Source organism: Podarcis filfolensis, assembly GCF_964270895.1.
Source record: "Podarcis filfolensis genome assembly, chromosome: 6".
NCBI classification, from domain to species: Eukaryota; Metazoa; Chordata; class Lepidosauria; order Squamata; family Lacertidae; genus Podarcis; species Podarcis filfolensis.
The window spans coordinates 80,415,333-80,436,642 of NC_139609.1; the positions used below are offsets into that span (position 1 = coordinate 80,415,333).

General features: G+C 43.6%; 1 protein-coding gene and 1 long non-coding RNA gene across 5 annotated transcripts; one reads left to right on the forward strand and one right to left on the reverse strand.

Annotated features, from left to right (window-relative positions):
- The first annotated feature begins 211 nt into the window (after positions 1-211).
- RNF114 (ring finger protein 114) lies at positions 212-9,614 on the forward strand. 4 transcript variants are annotated; one of them, XM_083619196.1, is made up of 6 exons: positions 212-506; positions 2,294-2,444; positions 4,554-4,660; positions 5,744-5,858; positions 6,492-6,599; positions 6,969-9,614. In XM_083619196.1, exons 1-6 carry the CDS (start codon positions 367-369, stop codon positions 7,032-7,034), a joined length of 687 nt encoding a protein of 228 aa, XP_083475322.1. In that variant the 5' UTR covers positions 212-366; the 3' UTR covers positions 7,035-9,614. The 4 variants fall into 4 exon arrangements, with proteins under 4 accessions (XP_083475322.1, XP_083475325.1, XP_083475323.1 ...); XM_083619199.1 differs by having other exon boundaries at positions 212-392; XM_083619197.1 differs by having other exon boundaries at positions 239-567.
- Positions 9,615-12,568: 2,954 nt separating this feature from the next.
- LOC310764955 lies at positions 12,569-15,827 on the reverse strand. Its single transcript, XR_014549382.1, has 3 exons — positions 15,767-15,827; positions 14,724-14,878; positions 12,569-12,635 (listed from the first exon to the last, which is right to left on the reverse strand). It is a non-coding gene; the product is annotated as an uncharacterized lncRNA (long non-coding RNA).
- Positions 15,828-21,310: the final 5,483 nt, after the last annotated feature.

Below are 21,310 nucleotides of genomic sequence, written 5' to 3' on the forward strand. Positions count from 1 at the left end.
TAAACTGGGGGGGGGTGTTAGCGATTGCGGTTTTCTATATTTTTAGCTGTTCCTTGTTGTAAAATGCAAGCCGCCTCGAGTCCCTGTCACGCACTTTGTGGTCTGTGTCTACCGTACGGCATTGAGCTTGGTCTAGATTCTCAACCTCGTAAGGGAGACCACGCCTCCTGTGACGAAACGAAAATCGCCGCCACGGCCGCGCAGGCGCATTCGGACCCGGTGGGCGTGGCCTAGGCGGCACTGGCCCTTTTAGGCCGCCGTCGTCCCCGCCGCCTCCTCCCTCCCCTCCGCTCCCGGCTTGTTGGCTAAAGCGTCGCTGCCGTCGCGCTGCCGGCAGAGGCTCTCGGAAGTGGCCTGTGGGAGAAGATGGCGCTGGCTGAGGCGAGCTCCCGGTACGCGGAGGGGGCAACGGCCGCCGCTGAGCGGCTGGACCCGCTGTCCCGCTTCACCTGCCCGGTGTGCCTGGAGGTGTTCGAGAGCCCCGTGAGGGCGCCCTGCGGCCATGTGTGAGTGCGGAACAGGCCGCGGGGGCCGGAGCGGAGATAGGAGGCCGCAGGGGTGGGTGAGGTAACCATGGCAACGAGGGGCTGGGGGGGGCCGCTCCTGGGCGGAGGCCGGTTAGAACTGGACGAGCCGCTTTTTTCTCGCCAGGAGCGCAGCCAGGAGGAGGCCGCCGCCGCCGCGGCTCCGTTCGCTTGTTCTCTCCTCCAGCTGCACCGCCGCCGCCTTGTCTTACCAAAGCTCTGGGCTGCGGCGGAGGCCGGGTTTAAATCGCTAATGCGGTGGGAAACGGGTGTGGGGGTGTTTTTCTGGGGGGGTGTGTTTAATTCCGAGTTTCCCCTTTCATAACAGCTCCCGAGTTAACGTGTTGGGAAGCGGTCGGGTCTCCGCCGGCCTGCCGCTTTTGCAGCCGAAAGGAGCTGCTTGCAAATGAACAGGGCGTGTAGGTTCTTTCCAGAGTTAGAGGGATAGCTTTCGGTTCCATGGGTTTTCTTTGCAGTGTTTACACTTTCTGTTTCGCTTTTGCTCCTCCTCCTGCTGTTGCTGCTGCTGCACGAGCGGCTCGCCCTTCCTTTCACCAATCCCGCACCTAAGGGCAGTGCCAAGCGCACCTCGAAATCTTGCGCCATAGGTTAAAAATTGCTCGTTTCTGGTAGAGCACAGGGTTGAAATGGTGGAAACAAATGAACTAAGTGGCAATTATAAGTGACAGGTAATTAATTATAAGTGGAAGAACAGGTGCTTAATTATAAGTGAAGGAAAAAATTGTAGCCTTTCTGAGGTTTTTAGGAACCAGCATGAGAAATTGGTCGGCCTTAAGAAAATGGGAGTGCTAGCACTTAAAACTTTCAGAGAGCTTTTTCAGAGAGCATATATAATTTTTCCAGCCCTGAAAATGGCCACATGCTCCCAGCAGTGTTACCTTTTGCCATCTATTAACAGGTACATATTGCTGTTAACTTACTGGTGTTGTGTGAACTTCATTGGTCATATAAATGCATTTCTATGTAGCACAGAAGCCATAACGCTTAGACTCGGTTGCAGAAATGCTCTTGTTGGGTAGCCCTGTATACATGAAACAAATATTGTCATCCTGCAGTAGTAGCATGCATTATATCTGTTCTTCCTTGGTCAGTTCTAAAGAAATAAATGAAAGAAATCAAAACTGCACCTGTTGAGCAATTATGCTGCCTGTTTTTATTGGAAGTGTGAATGGTTGTGACAGGTGCAATCCATACTCCCTGACTACTTTTATATGTGTTTTTTATTTTGCCATAATTTGATGCTATGTATATAGCATGCTATGTATACAGCGCTTAGGAATATGATTACTATTGCTAACACTGCTGCTTAGTGAAGTTTATAGCAGCAATATTCACTTTTTATATAAGGTGTGGCTAACTATTCACCAGTGTTATACTTTTGTGACTTCTTCTTGCATGTTATCAAAAGTAAACGTCAACTGTGATTCATCCCGCTATCATTAATGTTGGTTTTACAAGGTCTTTGAGGAGCAGGTTTTATTCTCCTTATGTAGTCAATTTTAAACAAGAAGAGACATTATTAAAAGGAACAAGAAGCTGTTAACCGGTTAACTAGGTAACTTTAAGGTAAGTTATAGAAATAGTTGAGTGTAGGTTGCCTTTTAAAGATTACATTGTAATATATTAATAGGTTTCTAGGTCCTGTGCTGCTTGTGATTTCTTTTGTTGTTATAAGAAAGGGGTGCATTGGCACATTGACTGATTGTGTACAATGCAAATGTTAATATACTGTCTTTTTTTCATATTAGCTTTTGCACACCATGCATTCAGGAGTGTCTTAAGCCAAAAAAGCCAGTTTGTGGAGTTTGCCGCAGTACCCTGTCTCACGGCAGCAGAGCTTTCGACTTGGAAAAGCAAATTGAAATGACAGAGACTACTTGCAGTGGCTGCAATAAAAAAGTAGGAAAAGCTGGCCTGTGTTTACCTCTATATAACATGAATCTAGATAAAAGCAAATTTTCACATTAGATTTCTCACTTGATAACTGTCAGATTTCTGTAAAACAAAATTCTGGTAAGCCCTGCTGAATTTCATGGTGGTGGGGAAGAGGCTATTCAGGTCTTTCAAAGAACTGGCCAAGGTAACATGTGGTTTTTTTACTTTTTTCCTTGCCTCGACTAGAGTGTGGGAAATGGGTCTTTCAGTTTCCTGCAATGAGATCTGTCAGTAGTGGAAGCAATCCAGCATGTTCAGATCTTTTCACAGGAGGGGATCATGGGACATATTTTACTAACATGTCCTGTCAGTGCAAGGATTTCCACTTGCACAACAGGACTACCCCTTCTTCCATTCCATACCCTCTCCAAATCTGCTCCAGTGGGTTAGGGGAAGCCCTGGAGCAGCTTTTTTGGGGGGGGAGGGGCTAGAATGCTCCTTTGCATAAATCCTTGTGCTAACAGAATGATTGCCTTAGCACTACTTTGGATTCCACCCCATGACTGCACACCAGCATTACAGTGCAAGTGGTGAAGAGAATACATGGCACGCCCTCATGCAGCTTTTAGTATTTCTTTGTAATATAAGAAGTAGCTCTTATGAAAGCATACAATTGTTTTGTGAAATTGATGCCATAATTGCTTCAATGGACCCCATGCACTTTGTTGCTTATGATTTGTAGTGAAGGCTGCATAACCCCTTAAGGGGTTTAACAAAGTGGATTTTGGATGTACTGCTGATATCTTGAATAAAGTCTGATAGTTTGGGGATTGTTTTGAGCCAAAATTGAGTCAGGAATGGAATTGCATTTTATATCTGTTTTCCCAAAGCCCTACAGATGTTTTCAACTTCAGCTCCCATCAGACCCAAGCAACATGGCCAGTGGTCAAGGTTGATGGATGTTGTTGCCCAAAACATATGGAGGGCACCACGTTGGGGAGCGCCCCTTTATATTGCCAGTCTTCACAGTGAGAATGTAAGGGGGCGGGATTAATGAAGAGCTGTTGTATCTAACAGTATCTAAAAATACTTTGCTCTTTTGTAAGAATGGTTTTTGTCTATATCATTTGCAGTTGAAAGTAAAACTGAAGTCCTCTGTTTTTAAAATATCTGACTTTCCATGTCTCAAACTGAATGCCTCTCAAGTGTATCATATTCTGTACTGAGCTTAAATCAGCATCCTCTTATCTATAAATGCACACACATAATATATTAAATGTGCTCAGCTTGATCTATTTGCCAGCTGAGACTGTTAAAAATTCCTTACCATTCTAGAAATCGTCAGATCATAGACTACTTTAGATCTGGTAAACCAAAATTAAAATTCTTGTTCAATTGTAGTTTGGACAAGCAAGCTGAACTCATAAAATGGAAATCATAGAGTAATCCTGTAATTTGTGTTTTCAGTACAAATAAAATATCATACAATATTGTGACTATATAGAAAGAAAAGCTTTTATTGGTAAATGTTGGCAACTGTACTTTGTCAGTGTCTGGAGAAGTCCAGATGATGATACAAACTTGTTTAGAGTCTAACATTATATATGGGAAATGTCACAGCACAATAGGAAATATTAAATTCCACCCACCTCTGCTTTCTGAATCCAGAGTTTGTTTTATAATTTTGAAGGGGAGAGAAGTTGTCCCCAAGTACAATTTTAATACTATCCATATATCCTGGTGCTGTTCATGTGACCTTGTCACAATGCAGTTCTTAAAGCAAGCTACAGTAGTTTATTTCTTTCTAGCTGGTTGTATTATACAGAATTAACTAACTTGGGGCATAAGAGAAACAGTAGACTGTTTAATCTCCTGGGAATGAAAGATAAGAACAGTGTCTGGATAAACAAGGTGTCAGCTAACAGAACAGTAAGGGATAGGCTAGGTGCTGCAGTCTTGCTGCAAAGTGGTAAATCAACTTAGTACAATGTGTCCCTTGTGTAACTCTGTGTTCTTTGACCCAGAGCCTGTCACAACAACCCTTGTGTGCAGTCCTTGGAACATACTTTTATGTCACATCTGAAACACCTACACTGTTTTAAAGAAAATGTTTTATTTTCTCATTCTGTACAGATGTCCCTCTCAAAGCTGCGTAATCATGCAGCTTCTTGTTTGAAGTACCAGAATTATATAATGGAAGGTGTTAAAGCCGTGACAAAAGATCCACCACAGGATACCAGGTAACCTCTCAATTGGTTTGATTTGCTTACTTGTAATGGAGACTCATATATAAGATAGGTGTAAAAACTGAGGTTTGCTGTATCTTGACCAAATGGCCTTGGAGATCTTCTCCACTTAAGCAATAGGACCCTTGAATTTTGCCACCTGATCCCTTCCTGAAGGTTGTTCTTAGTTTAAAATGGTATCCCTGTGAGGAGATTAAATTATTTGGAGGGTACGTTTACATAGTGGAAGAGTGAGAGTCCACTGGACTCTGGACAATTGAAAGGTCTGGTGAAATAAGTATGTCATAACCATTCACCCACAGGCTACAAAGGTCAGCTGAGCTTCCCAAAGAAGGAAGCTTTATTTGGAATTTGATTAAATGAACTGTGGTGAGGTCTAAGTATATGGCACCTCACTTGCAGTCTCAACTGAGGTCCAGACAAATGTTTGTTAGCTAATGCAAAGCAGCTCTAGCAATTGTTCACATGTACATATGTGTAGTTGATGGCAAGAATTACTTCCTGTTACAGTGGTACCTCGATTTTATGAACTTAAGTCGTTCTTAAAATGAAACTGTTGTTAAACCGAGGCGTGCTTTCCTTAATGAGGCCTCCTGCCGCCGGTGCCCTTCCACTATTCGGATTCCATTCTTAGACCGAGGTATAGTTCGTAAACCAGGACACTACTTCTGGTTTTGCGGAGTTCATAAACCAAATCGTTAGTAAACAGGACTGTTTGTTAACCAATGTAGCATTGTACAGTATCTACTGTACTGTTCATCTTCGGAGCCACATGTTGAAAGGTTATCTGCAGCATGAAAAGTGTTGCTGCTTTGTGCCAAATGAGAAAGGGTTTTCCTTTCATATTTTAAAAGCCTCAAACTTTGAGGGCACTAGAGGCTTAATTATGAGCTATTTTGTGTGCTTTTCCCTTCAGAGGTTGTAGTACTGCCTAATAGCTTGCACTGCCTATCATAGTTGCTTTGTTGAATGATTCTGCTGTGCTACTCAAAGAGCCTTCTCCTACATGAAGTTAAGCTGCTCTACATAATTGGAAGTTTTTCATAGAAGTGAAGGCCTTACCCTCTGTTTCTACAGGAGTGTTCCAAATAGGTTCACATTTCCCTGCCCTTACTGCAATGAGAGAAATCTGGACCAGGAAGGGCTGGTAGAACACTGCCGAAAGTATCACAGCATGGATGCAAAGCGAGTGGTAATTGCTTTACTTTTCAAAGTGTAGTTCAGGGTGGGTTGATAGGTCATTTAATATGAAGCTTTTTTTCCTTGAAGGAACAAATAGCATTACTTTGATTATAGCTAGTATCCCAGTGCTGCATGACTTGCTAAAAATTTCCTAACAAACTTTTTGTGTGTGCCATTGCTGTATTTTAGCAACTACTAACACGGCTGGGTGTTTGTAGCGGTGTTTTTGAATACTTAAGATGGTTGCAGTTAGTAGGAGTTGCCCGACCCAAGTTTACACTAGGAAGCATCAAGATATTTGGCTTGTGGCCAAAGAATCCTCAGTAGAATTCTGTTTGCCCTACAAGGCTTTCTTTCCCTCCCACTCTTCCCACACCATTTCCTTATGCCTCTTGAAAAGCCATTCCTAGGATTTGCAGCAAGACAGTGCTGTGCTTGGGGCAGTGACTAATAAGTTTGTATGGACAGAATTGCCCTCCTGTTCTTTGGGTTTCAGACTAAGGGTTTTCCTGGGATAAGCCTTTGACAAAGAAAATAGTGGTCGGGATCTAGAATATATGCTGATCAGATGGGGGGGGAGGGAACCTCCCACCAAACTTGAAATGGAAGACATTTGGTTTGGATAAACTGTAATTTTTTCCAGGTTTGCCCGATTTGTGCATCAATGCCATGGGGTGATCCAAACTACAGAAGTGCTAACTTCATGGAACATCTTCAACGACGACACCAATTTTCTTATGATACTTTTGTGGTAAGTAGTAACTAGGAAACAGCCTCTTCGGAATTTACCAAACGCTAGTCCTTATTTTAAACTTTGTCTTTTTGGACAGCCTTATTCTAATGTAAAAAGCTAGGAAATAGTGTTTCATTTAATTGCCGTCCTTGGAGGGGGGATGACCCTTCACAGATCAGCCCATACACAGAAGTGAGTGAAGCCACAACTGGGCCCTGAGCATTCAGGGAAATCTTGGGCATAGCCCTTGGAAATTTGTGCCTATACCACTTAACATCCTGTAGTGGGAGAAATGAGAAGTGAAAGAAGGAAATTGGCTTTAACAGTTCTGATACAAGACCAAAATCTGTTTAATCACACACATTCTCCCTTGTCTCTTGTTTTTAGGATTATAATGCTGATGAAGATGACACGGTGGCCCAAGTTCTGTTACGTTCCTTGAGGGATCAGTGAATATTGCAAGGAGTAAAACTCTTCAATACTTGGCTTCCATTAGGAGAAATGTACCACAGACCCTATTTGCCTCAAGATTCTTTGGCGTCCTTAAAAGTGAAGAGCCTTTCTTAGTTTTGGTTCCTGCTGTCTCCATACTTGGCCTCTTCTAATGGTTGCTCCTTTACTGTTTGCCTGCTCAAGGGTATCTCTCTTCTTTCCAGTTAATCTTAAATACTATTCTCTGCTTTTTCTTTCACTTTTGACTTCTAAGGCCTATACATCACCAGGAACTTGGCAATAATTTCACCCTGTGAGCATCCTCTTCAGATTATTGTGCTCTCCTAGACATTGGTCAAGCATCGGAAGACTAGGTTTTCTAGATAATATAGAAGCCCTGGTTTGTTAGGTTCAGCTGTTAGAAATGGGCTTCCATTTCTTGATTTTGTAGAGAAATGGTGGATTTTATTCCAAATCCACCATTACAGAAGTTGATGCCAGCCATTCAACCGCACAAGTCCCAGTTGTGAGTAATTCTCTCACTTCACAATATGCTGTTGTGTGCGTTCAGCAACTGTACAGTTCCTGCTTCTGTGAGTTTAGAAGGAATTGTTTCTTTAATTTGTTTGTTTTTTATTTCTCCATCTTTTGACATCTTTGCAAAGTTCAGATGTGAAGTATGATGGTGTTTGTGTGGTGCTTGGGAAGACAGAAGAATTCAAACACAATGTTTTATTTCTTGCCTCTTAAACTCAAACTTGTATATTTCTACCTCTGCGCCTAGAGTTCGGAACAATTTGAGAACAAGAGGGGTGAACTTTAGCAGCTGGTTTCTTAGATGTAATATGTTGGAAATACTGCCCTTTATGTAAAACTGCACTTCTGTATCCAAAACAAATGCTATGAAGGGATGTGCGAGAATTTCCATGCTGACATGGCAGTGTTAATGTGCTTAACCTATTGTAAGCATACAGCCACATTTTGATTTCTTAGGCTGCTGTGGTTCAAAAACATTTCAGTACATAGTATACAAGATCGGATTCTCAAATTGGTTCTTGATACCTCAAAAACCCTAGCCCTGTTCTTGCCTGCAGACCACTAACTAAACAGGTGATTGACAAGTTGGGTGGTGTCTGCTGGCCTGGTGGTCCTGTGCTGAATGGGATAGGAGAACAGGGCTCTGTATACAGCTCTGCAGGCTTTATCTGCCAGGTCAGAAACCCTATTAGGAACTTATTCTACTAAATACCCAGAGATCATAGGATGCGGCCTGCAGGTGTAATTCCACTTCCCCATCACATTTAGTCAATATATAGTGAGAATAGGGCTACAGTGAAGTTATTTGCCAGAGGTTATCAGCACTTCTGAATGTACTGCCATGTAGTTAAGTCTGAAATGTTAGTCCTGAATAACCTTTTCCTTTTGCTGGATGTGTAAATATCCTCTTGTGTGGCACATTCGGATGTCAAGTTCAGTGTACAAAAAATAACAGTGCATTTAACTATCAGAAGCAAGTTTGAGAACTGGGCCAGATTCCTTAGTTCAGCTATTACTAGCCTTGGGTCCCCAGGTGGTGTTGGACTGTAACTCCCATCAGCCCCAGCTGTAGTCCAATAACGTCCGGAGACCCAAGGGCTGGGAAAGGCTGCCTTAGATTATACTTCTGTTATACAATCAGATCATTTGTTCTGTGTTTAATGACAACTTTTTGCACTAATTATTATAAGTGAAACCAATGTGAGGTTATGGCGCCAGAGCTAATAGCGATTTATGTAAATCAGTACACATAATTTAGCCTGACAGGCATGCAGTGATAAAATTTGAGTCTGAAGTATGTTTACAGCCTGCTGAAAGATAGATTCTTAGAACCTGTGGCTTTGAGCTAATAATGATTAATAATGACACACGGTACATCTGAAACTAGTTTCTATGCTGAAGTGGTCTAACTGCCAACTGCCCATGCTACTTTTTAGAAAGTGCTCTGTGTGGAGACCGCTTAGTCCTATGCTAAAATTCTATCTTGAAACCCTTGGTTGCTAGGATTTTGATTCCATATTATGAGTTTTGCACTGAACCATTAATTATATTTTTTGTGTGAGTTTGGCCAAGATACAAAGAGGGCATGTGGTGTTCTGGGGCTCATGAAGTTCACTCCTGTCACCTTAGCCTCTTGTGTGTCTTTGCATTTCAAAGCAGTGTGTGAAGTCTGGGAAACCCACCAAAACAATGTTCGGTATGGTATAGAAAGCCCATAGCACAGGGATCGGGAACCTGCGACCCTTCAGGTGCACTGCAGTTTCCATCATCTCTCCTAATTAGCCATGCTGGCTGAGGCTGATGGGAGCTGGAGTCTAACATTCCCCATGCCTGCTGTAGCCAGAAGGGAGAACTGGCCTGTCCATTATATGCACGGAAGTGCCTTCTGCATGCGTGTGGGCCTCTTTGAATCTTGGCCACTGTCTTTCAATATTCAGTCAGAACATTCTGCCATCCGCCTATGGAATTCATAGGAACCTGGGTATCCTCCATGAACACATCAAGTCTTTTTTGTTCTTGTAATTCTAAGTGCACTTCTAGTAATTTTAATAAAAATTTTAGAGTCTGTTCTGGCTTTTAAATGAAAAAAAAATGTAAATAAACGTAATGGATAAACGCTAATGTATGGAAATACTTTGTCCCTTGCTATGGGGAGCTCCAATGGCTGTCACTTGAAGAGCAGTAATGAGCAAAGCTCAGTCTCTGCTGAGTCTTACTCTTCTAGGTTTTCACCAGCTTCCTCTGTTGTTGCAGAGTGAAAATCTCAAGCAAAGAATTTTATTCTGGAACATAGTTTTATTGAACCAACTTCAGCCTGGCAACTCCTCCACACTGCTGTGGGGAGTGGGAGAGAAGCCTTGTGCAGCTCATACTGTGGACAAAAATAAATCTATCAACACTTGGGCATGCTGACATATACTGTTTCAGGATATGAAGGGAAAGGATTAAATACATATGGGGTACAGAAACTGCATTAACCTGTGCTTTTTTGAAGACACTTCATCCTGTCTGCATATGTTGGTAGGTGTCTGATCATGTTGACAAAAGCCCTATTCTAAGTGTAAAACGTTGCCTTGCTCATTTAATCTAAATGACCCTACCAAATACAGAAAGTGACAGCTGATCAACTGCTCTGTATACAAAACAAAAACCAAAAAAAATCAAGCTCACCTCATAGAAACCATTCCATATTGAATCTACAGGTATAAATGAGCACAATGGCTATGTTGTTTGTAAATTCAATCTAGTCTCTTCCTTTTATTCCCTGCACACACAGCTATGCAAGAGGTGTCATTTCTGAACCAAGCCTTGTTGGTAGTTACAACCCAATGTTCAAATACACTTTGGCCTCACTTTTAAGGAGAAGATAGCTAGATTTATGCTTTGGCCTTTACACTGAATACAGAGCGATAGCAATATTATCATTGGGGAGTAAATACATGTGCTGGATTGGTATATCTCTGGGGCTCATTGGTTGTCCCCCAGGTATTTGATGAGCCCAGTATTGGTACATGTTGGATTTTTGAACATTTGTAAGAATGGTGTCAATGTTATTTATAAACTGCTAAGAAACAAACAAAAATAATAGTGTTATAAAATGCACTCATTAAGCAATGGTGAAATTCTACAACTCAATGCAACAAATGGCCAGCATTGAATCAAATTCTCCTAATGCTTGGCAAAACAAAAACCTTTCCAGCCTTCTGCTAAGGTCAACCGCCTATTAATGGATCTGGAGTTGTCATAATGCATCTTAAGTACTGCTTAAGTGCATATTTCTCTATTAACTATGTTTTCAGTTCTGTTCACAAATGGAGCTGGCTGTATTGGAAGGCTTTGCAGTGTCCCCAATTTGGAAAGGTGGTAGCTTAGTGGTAGAACATCTGCTTTGCTTGCAGAAGGTTCCACGTTCTTTCTCTGGCATCTCCAAGAAGGATTGCTAGAGTGCCCAGTTCAAAACCCTAGAGAACCTCTGCCAGTCAGGGTAGACAATTCTGAGCTACATAGACCGTACAGTCGGGGGGAAGAAAGTACCCCCTCTATGAATTCTGTCGTTTTACATTTTTTAAAAAGGGACCCCTGACCGTTAAGGCCAGTTGTGGATTACTCTGGGGTTGTGGTGCTCGTCTCGCTTTACTGGCCAAGGGAGTTGGCGTTTGTCCAGTCATGTGGACACCATTGGGGTCATGTGGCCACCATTACTAAGCCGCTTCTGGCGAACCAGAGCAGCGCACGGACATAATAACAATCATCTGTTCCTTAGCAGGTCATAAAATTAGGTAACTACAACCTCAGATGAAAAACAACACATGACATATTACACCCTGTCATGATTTATTTAACACAAATAAAGCCAAATTCAAAGAGGGTATATGTTCTTTATCCCATGACTGTAGGCTGAATCAGTGAGACTACACAAAAAGCAATTTCATTTCTTCCACAACACTGCTGCTGCTGACCTGCAAGTCCCCATTCTCCAATATAGTAAAAAGACACCAGCATGGTACTGCAAAACTAGAATTTATCAATAACTCTATTTGTATAGAACAGGATCAGAACCAAGGTTTCCTCACCCACTTGAGGTTTTAATCAAATCATAGCTAGTGTGATGGTATGTGGGATCGGGCTTAGTGCTAACTGCATTTTGTAGCACGTTAGGCCCACTGTTAACACATATATTACTGAACTTCGTAACTACATAAGGTTCAAGCACAGCACTACAAATTAAAATCAGCTAAATCAGTTTACAGTCAGAATAATAGGTGTGTCTTAAAGAGCAAGGTAAAGAGGTGTCTTCAGCTTATGTCATAAGCCAAATGATGAACTTGGATTCACCTCTGGGGGATGAATTCCACAATTTAGGAGCTGTCACGGAGAATGTTCTCTCCTGGGCCCCCATTCCCTGATACTCTAAGGGTGCTGAAATTACCAAGAGGGCCTCTGCTGATTTTAGCACTGGAGAGTGTCTGTAGGGAAGGAGGTATTTTCTTCAGATATTTGGGGACGAAGTTGTTTAGGATTTTAAACATTAGTGCATGTATATATCAGCTGAGTAGAACACACACACACACTTCCAGTGGGCTCTAGTCCATGAAAGCTTATGCCACAATAAAACAAGACTTTTTACAATGTCTTAAGGCTCTTCCTATGTTTAGCACTGCTGCTACTCTTCTACAAAGTCTCTCATTTCTGTTACAAGGAATTTGGCATCTGGACAGCAGAGAGCAGTCTTGCAGCTCTTTTCAAGTTGCCAGGGCAGACAAGTGTGCAGAACATAAATTAAGCATTTGCTACATTTTTATTATCTTTGAGTATTTCCTCTACCAGCTGAGTACAGTAGTTGCTTGACGGGTGTACGGCAGCTTGTCTCATGTCAAATCCAGCCTACTGAATGCAGAAATCTTAAGGCTTGAATTCTAAGCGCAGTTGCACGCACGAAGGCCCCATTGAACTCATTGGAACTGACTTTGGAGTTAAATTTGATCAAGTTGGTGTTGTAATAAGGCTGCATTATCAATGGCCCTTGCATGTCCTGTTCTTGGCCTCCTTTTTGCTTTGCTCCTGGATTTGTAGCCCCTTAAACTCCTGCCATTCAGAAGCCAAAAGTGGAAAATGCAATTAATATTTCCCGCTACTAAGGACTGTCTCAAGTAAGGGAAAAATCCAGTGTACAGTACTCAGAAGGAATCATTTCCTTGTAGATTACAATGCATAAAGTCAGATAGTCTCCAAGCATTATAGTCTTATGAGTGGCAATGGCTTTCCATAAGGCAAGCTGAAGCAGCAGACTTTGGATGTCCTCAAGGGCAGGAGAGTGGAAGGCAGATTTCTCATCCATGGCTCTTACCTAGAGCACAATAGCTTCTCTCGCTGTCAGGAGCTGCTGGGGCCACAGCTGCCACATGGAGTTGAGCCACTAGGGCAGAGATGGAGACTCTGTGGCTGCCAGTCATTGCACAATTTCTGCCATCTCCAGTCAGCATAACCAGTAGCTCTGCAACAACTGGATGAAGTCCCACAAGCCCCCATGCCTGTGCTAGGGTTATAAACTGGAGTGTCTCCCTAAGTGGTAAAGGCTTTCCAAGTCACATGGCTTGCTGTAGGCTCACTGCAACAGCAGCAGCAGCAGCAACAGCAACAACAATTTTATTTATACCCCACCCATCTGGCTGGGTTTCCCCAGTCACTCTGGGCGGCTCCTAGCAGAATAGTGAAAACACGATAAAACAGCAAACATAAAAAACTTCCCTAAACAAGGCTGCCTTCAGATGCCTTCTAAAAGTCAGATAGTTGTTTATTTCCTTGACATCTGAAGGAAGGGTGTTCCACAGGGAGGGCGATACTACCGAAAAGGACTGGTTCCCTGTAACTTTGCTTCTCACAGTGAGAGAACCAGCAGAAGACTCTCAGAGGAGGAACTCAGTGTCCGGATGAGTGATGGGGGTGGGAGGTGCTCCTTCAGGTATACGCAGGAAGAGCTGTAATAATGGTTTCTGGTTCAGGCTGAGACTTTATGTATGCAATACTAGTCTTTTCTGGGCCTGGCTTGACTCTTGAGCCCCACTGCTGCCTGTTACTCAGCTCTGGCAGTTTCACAAGTGAAACCTGAAATAAAATGCTGCAGCAGGATCCTGTTTAGGATTTCAGTCAGCCCAAACCTTTTCCCCATTCCACCCTAGTTTTCCGTTTCTTTCTCCTCTAATAGCCATCATTCTGTGGCCACTGAGCATGCTCAGCCCTCATAGAGCTGTTTCTCGGAGTTCCCCCTAGGGTTTTTTTAAAAATGTAGTTCTGCAAGCCTTGGGTTTGCCTGCTGCTACCACCTTCCTATTTGTTTTCATGGCTTTGGCTACCCAAGGGTCTACAATCTGAGAAGAAGTACAGGAAAGCGCCCCCTGTTGGTTATGTTACCAAATAGCAAGAGTAAAAGGTAAAGGGACCCCTGACCATTAGGTCCAGCCATGGCCGACTCTGGGGTTGCGGCGCTCATCTCACTTTAGTGGCCGAGGAAGCTGGCGTACAGCTTCCGGGTCATGTGGCCAGCATGACTAAGCCGCTTCTGGCGAACCAGAGCAGCGCACGGAAATGCTGTTTACCTTCCCGCTGGAGCGGTACCTATTTATCTACTTGCACTTTGACGTGCTTTCGAACTGCTAGGTTGGCAGGATCAGGGACTGAGCAACGGGAGCTCACCCCGTTGCGGGGATTCGAACTGCCGACCTTCTGATTGGCAAGCCCTAGGCTCTGTGGTTTAACCCACAGACCACCCGCATCCCTTGATAGCAAGAGAGGGGACTGTTATTTAGATTTTGCACCAAAACAGCCCTCTGTGTCAGGGTCCCCTGACATAGGGACTCTGTGGCCTTCCAGGTGTTGCTGCACTACAGCTCCCATCATCCCATTGGCCATGAAAGACTGGAGTCCAACAATATCTAGAGGGACAAAGTTCCCCATCCATGACCCAAATGGTGTCGGAGGGGATGACTTTTCTCCCTTTCACCACCCCTGCTGTAAGAAACAACCAACAACAGCCATCTCAGAACCAAAAGGAATTTCAGCACCCACAACCAGGTGCCACGCTGAGCTGTCAAGATCTGCAGCGGAGGCAAACAACTTTAATTTGGGAAGCAGAACCACAGAAGAGTGTAAACGTGGGAGCCTTAATTGCCTTACCTTTTTTTCCTCGAAGCCCAGGATTGTGATGATGGGGAATAATCCTCAGGAACGGATACTGGTAACTCCCTGTGAAAGATGTGGTTTTTTTGCCACCCACCTCACGACCTCTGGCTTCTAGGCAGCTGACGCACACTTCTGAAACTTGCCTGTGTCTTTATGCAACCACAAAGTTAAAACATGTTATTTACCTTTCAGTAAAACTCTCAAGGTGACACTACAGATGATCAGGGCCTGGAAGAGGTATGGGGAATGGGGTTTTTATGGAGGAGCATTGGCATATAACCCAGTTTTTCACTGACAGTGGCAACAGCTGGAAGGAAGAGGATATGCAGGCTGTTTTGTGAGAATGGGAAATAGTTTGGATTAAAGACTGGAAGCCCACCTTTCTGGGAGTTCAAAGCATGGTCCTAGACAGCATCTTAAAAAGCAGAGACATCACCTTGCCAACAAAGGTCCGTATAGTTAAAGCTATGGTTTTCCCAGTAGTGATGTATGGAAGTGAGAGCTGGACCATAAAGAAGGCTGATCGCTGAAGAATTGATGCTTTTGAATTATGGTGCTGGAGGAGACTCTTGAGAGTCCCACGGACTGCTATAAGATCAAACCTCTCCATTCTGAAGGAAATCAGCCCTGAGTGCTCACTGGAAGGACAGATCCTGAAGCTGAGACTCCAATACTTTGGCCATCTCATGAGAAGAGAAGACTCCATGGAAAAGACCCTGATGTTGGGAAAGATGGAGGGCACAAGAAGAAGGGGACGACAGAGGACGAGATGGTTGGACAGTGTTCTCGAAGCTACCAGCATGAGTTTGACTAAACTGCGGGAGGCAGTGGAAGACAGAAGTGCCTGGTGTGCTCTGGTCCATGGGGTCATGAAGAGTCAGACACGACTAAACAACTAAACAACAACAACAAAGTGTGGTCTAAGTGTTTAACTATTTGGTATACTTTGCAACCAACCAACCCCGCTACTCTTTGAAACAGAAGTCCAAGCCGAATGCAGTTTTCCAAAAAGGTGTAAAATAGGGGCAGTGATCTACCTGGTTCTGGAGCTGGTAAATAGGGCCAAATGGTCCTGATGGTGAGATTCTACGCCTGGGAAAAAACCAATTAAAAACCATTTAAAATAATAATGTTTATTTCTCAGGGATCTGATGCTTCTCCCTAAACAAACATCCCTATTTCCATGTGGCTTCAGGGCTAAAGGGATCTCAGGCACCGCTTCCATGGAGTCTGGAGACAGATGGGACAATAGCTTTATCCAAAGGGTGTGAACTGCCACCTTTATCTGAATGCAGTGTGATAGCAACCCAAATCACTCAGCACTGGGCTGGGTCACAATTCTGTTGCTCTTCACTTGACTAAAACAGCTCCTGGAAAGGGGGAGGAAAAGGCACTCCCGTCTCCTTGTCTCACACCCATTTTAAGAGGATTTGTCAGCAGCCTCTGAACATAATCAATCGGCCTTTTCAAAAAGCTGCCATAGAATGATATTCTTATTAGGAAGACCAGCTAAAATGCTACAGAGCAGCAGATAAGCTTTTGAGAACTCTGGGACTCTTCCTTATGATGGATGAATAATCAAAACCACCACCCTTTAAAAAGAAAAAGGTTGTGGGGCAGGGAGACAACAGCTGTGCAAGATGGAAAAGCCCCAAAGCCTGCAGTTTGTTACAGTTTTAAGATGGAGTGTAGGGGGTGTTGTGCATACTTAATTAGATTAGACTCTGCTGGATGCAAAATAGTTTTCAGATTGCATCAAGGACTCCTGGGATTTATTTATTTTTTTTTAAAAAAACAATAGCTGTTCCCCCCTTTTTATTTTTAAAAATATAAAAGGCCAACAAACTAAGAAAGCTAATACAAAAAGCAATTACAGTGAAAGCAGCAAGCTATGGATTGAGGCTGTGGACCTATGCACACTTACCTGGGAGCAAGTCCAACCGAACTCAAGTGGGACTAAGTTCTGTTCTGAGTAGACAAGCATAGAAATGCACTGGTAGAAAAGGAACTGATAAATTAATTGTCAGCCGAGTGGCTATGCTAACAGTCCATAACAGCAAAACTACATCAAAAGAGGACGGTGGCAACTTATTTGTTTTACTTATTGCTAGGATTTCTTATATGCTGCTATGATGAAGGTATACAATTCCACAGTGGGTTACCACAATACAGTTGTAGAAAGAAATCAAAGTTATAATTTTGCAACATAAATTCAGCAAAAGAGGTGGGTCTCCCAAAGGAAAATATGTTAACTTTCAAAAGCCAGGAGAAAGAGGTGTGTTTACAGTATATGATGAAAGCTGTACAATGAAGGTGACAGGTGCATCTCTGTGTTCCACACTTTAGGGGCTGCCACAGAAAAGGCCACAATTCCCAGTATGCCAGAAGGATGAATAGAACCCCTTTAAAGACTAACAGATTTAATACTTCTGTGCAAGCAACGGGGACAGCCCGTCAAATTTCATTGCTGTGTTGTTATTATAAGAGTGGCATCAGTGTGCATGATGCTTTGTAACAAGCCCTTGCTGGTCCTTGCTCCATGGAGCTTATAAGGTCTGACAGTGGGGAGGAGGCATGGAAGATGCAGAAAGAACAAGAGATGTATGTGAGCAAATGCACGTACTCCACACATCTCTGTGCTGCATTAAGTCCTTTGGAAGTGAACCGAAATCTAGCAGAGGCAGAGTTTGGCAGATCACACCTTCCATCTCGAGTCACTTGTAGTGGAGACTTAAAACTGCAGGTGAGAGAGTGTGCATCCCCTATTCACAAAAGAGGATGCATCCAGCCACCTCAGTGGGAACCAGTTGGGCTTCCAATGGGGATTTGCACCCAGGTGTGCATCTATTTTCTCCAGCAACTCTCCTCTGCTGGATGTGAACAAATAAGTATTTGAAATAGTGACAGAATCATAGACTCAGAGTGGAGGGGCCCCTGTAGACCATCCATCTAGTCTAATCCAATCCCCAGCTTGATGCAGGAAATCCGCCGCTGAACATTCAGCCTCAACAGGTGGCCATGTAGCCTGTTTGAAGGCCTTGAGCAAGTGAGAATCAGACTATGGCACCAATGCTTGTGACATCATCTGAAGCAAAGTGAGAAGTTCAATTATTGATTTCCCAAAGGTGGGTGTATGTGAAATCTAAGACTAGCCTGTTTAGTCCTATAAACTGCAAGAGAACCACCTGTCATTCCTATAAGTCCCTGCAGTGTGAAATGAATGCAGTAGTAATCCATTTCTCCCCACACACCCCAATAGAAGCATCTCTTTTAAAGCAGAGCTAAGGAACCCTCTCTCTGGTTTCAGGTCTCTCCTCAGGCCACACCTCTTAGCAACCTCGATCCACACTCTCCTCGAGTGCATTTATCCATAGCAGACCTACATTTGGGGGGCTCTGAAGCTTCAGCTGTCTTGGGAGCTGCTTCACAACCAGCAACAAGGTCTGGGGAACCACTGTTATGTTCTTTGATGGGGTCATTCCATGACAGATTGAAGGAGCATATTACAATATAATTGTTCTATTATTGAAGGACATGCTTAAATGTTACATTGCAAATGGGCCCCTCGTTAGAATGTCTAGCCTGGGCAGATAGAGATAAAGAACAAGGATTTATTGTCACACCAGGATGAGGGAGGTTGCAGGAAGGAGGGAGAGAAGGCCAAGACCTTATATGGTAATATAGGAACTTATTATAAGTTTCGATTTCCCAGAAATCAGGTGACTTACAAGAAATCAGGTGACTTACAAGAGATCAGGTGGTATTCTATTTTGCAAATCTATATAAAGGGGCGCACCCTGACTACTGTGTACAGGTTGCGTACTGATCGCCCTGTGCCTTTGTTCTGCATATGCACTTCAAATAAAAAATCCTGTTAATAACCTGCAAGAGCGTTTTGCCGCTTTGTGTGAATCTGTGCTTCAGGGACCCAAATAGCAGATATGTGTGGTCCTTCAAGATCACCACACCTTCACAACATTGGTTCTAATCGGCTCTCAAACTTTGGGATTGTTGAAATATATACAGCAAAAAATAAATCAATTTGAATCGTGCCACTCAAATTGGGTCTACTAGGCCTAAAAAGTTTAAGCAATGTGGATTAAAGTTGCTTCTGGGGCCCTGAATCTTAAGCTTCAAGACTTTCATGGTAGGCCCACACCTGCACTTGGCTGACTGGAATGTGTTACTGTCTCTTCCTCACTTTGACACAGGATGGAGAAATGGTCTGGCTTTGGCATGGCTGGAATGAGGCCTACTCTACAGAGGTAACAGCTGTATCACTTGCCCTATTTACCTCAGGTAGGTTGTCTGTGAGGGAAAGTGGCCCTCAAAGTTGCACACCCGTCTCAAAGCTATATTTTACCAGGGTAGCGGAGACAGCATTCAGCCTCTTCTAACAAATAAATACCTAATAATTTGTAATATATACCATGCCCATCTGGCTGGGTTGTTCTCTGTTGGCTTGAGGAGTATCGTACAAGGACGTTGGAAGAAGGAATAATGTGTTGTTAATGGCATGTTGGTGTTGCCTTCTCTTTAAGCAGGCCAAGATGGTGCACATCTTTTAACTTCACAGGTAGAATAAAGGAAGAGGGAATGATTGACCCAAGCTGAATAGGTGTTTGAACCTGTTCTCCCAGGTTGTAATGCAACACTGAAGGGATGACCTTTAATCAGGTCCTGGATTTAGCCTATTTTTAACTTGCTGAACTTCAAGGTTCACCCCTGAGAAGTGGGTGGTGCCCATCTCTAAAGGGTTAAAGTAAGTGTGATTATCTCACCGCTGATTAAATCAATGACCTATCAATGAGGATTTGAGATTGTGAGTCTGGATCAGAGATGATGTCAATAGGCCAGGGGCACTATACAGGCACTGTAACCTTCCAACAGTTTGACTTCACCCCCAAAGGCACACCCCTCCATTGTCTCTGAAGACAGACAGATGCTAATATATGTTACAGATAGGGAGACTTTAGAGCCTCCGACTCTGGGGGATTTTTTCCAAATCAAAATAAATTGAATACAGCAATTATTAAGAGATATGCCTCATCGAAGGCAATGGGATTTACTTTGCTGCCGTTTTGCTGCAGATGATTAACACAGCTACCCATGAGTAGACATGCATAGGATTGCACTGACAATTAACCTTACAAGCAACTTTCAAACATTATGCTCCAATGCATGTCCACTCATAAATAAGTCCAACTTGAGGTCACATACACACCCTATGTTTAAAGCACTATTGTGCCACTTTAATGACCCATAGTTTCCCCCCTAAGGAATCCTGGGAAGTGTAGTTTGTTAAGGGTGCTGAGAATTGTTAGGAGATCCCCATTCCCCTCAGAAAGTTAAAAATCCCAGAATGGTTTAATAACCAATCCCTCTTCCCAGGGAACCTGGGGAATTGTAGCTGATTGTAGCTCTCAGCACCCTAAACAAACTACAGTTCCCAGGATTCTCTGGGGGAAGCCATGACTGTAAAAAGTGCTACAAGAGTACTTTAAATGCACATGGGACAGTTGTGGCCCGATTTCAGCTAGTAAGGAGGAGATACCTGATATGTTTTAATTTGCTGGGAATTGTCAGAGCAAATAACTGAAAGTCACACTTTTCACATACTCTGTGTAACAGCAGTGGGCACTTTCCTAAATCCTTGTCTCCAGCATAATCCTATTGTTGCAAGGCCCAATAAGGCATTCTGGACCAGCACACATGACCTACACTTGCTAATCCTGTCAGCCACCCATCAGCAGCTCCTTTGCAAATCCTGCTACTGATTTCATTGGGTTCCCAGAGGGAGCTCTTTGCAGTGAATGTAAAAAAAAAATATATCTCCTGACATCAGTAAAATTTGAATCGGCCCCAAAGTATAATTAACAACAGAGCTGTAACGCTGAGGGGTGGAAGGGATGTCGTAACTCCTGTTCATAACATTTGCGCAACCAAGCAACTTTGGAGGCACGGCACATGTAAATAAATGTGGATCACACTCAGTTTCCTGAAGACTTGAAGAGTTGATGAGCTTTCTTTCATGGTAAAAGTATAGCTCTGAGATTTTCAGTAAATTTGCACACGTTACAGTATATTGATCTTGTGAACAACAACCATGCTGGGAAAGATCAGTTGGTAGAGCATGAGACTCCATCTCTGGGTCATGGGTTTGAGCCCCATTTTGGGCGAAAGATTCCTGTATTGCAGAGGGTTGGACTAGGTGACCCTCGTAGTCCCTTCCAATTCTACAATTCCATGATTCTTAGAACGACAAAAAAGATGCAAGCTACAACACTCCTGTTGTTTTTGTCCATGGAGTTTTCTTGGCAGGGATGCTGGAGTGGCTTGCCGGTTCCTGCTCCAGCTGGATCACGTTTAGTCAAAACTCTCCACTATGACCCCTCTCACTCTCCAGGCTTCAGGAAGCTATCCGCAAGCCTGGAGAGCCCAGCGGGAGTTCCCGCCGGGCTCTCCAGGCTTGTGGATAGCAGCCTGCACCCCGAAGCCTGGGGCGCGCTGAGCAGCACGCCCCCGGGCTTCGGGAAGATATCCGCAAGCCTGGAGAGCCTGGCAGGAGTTCCCGCGGGGCT

What these genes read in the sequence shown, in the direction of transcription:
- RNF114 (XM_083619196.1), top strand. Translation starts at nt 367, where the DNA reads ATGGCGCTGGCTGAGGCGAGCTCCCGGTACGCGGAGGGGGCAACGGCC. An exon ending in GATCCACCACAGGATACCAG is followed by an intron (nt 4,661 to 5,743) that starts GTAACCTCTCAA and finishes CTGTTTCTACAG; the next exon opens with GAGTGTTCCAAATAGGTTCA. An exon ending in GCATGGATGCAAAGCGAGTG is followed by an intron (nt 5,859 to 6,491) that starts GTAATTGCTTTA and finishes AATTTTTTCCAG; the next exon opens with GTTTGCCCGATTTGTGCATC.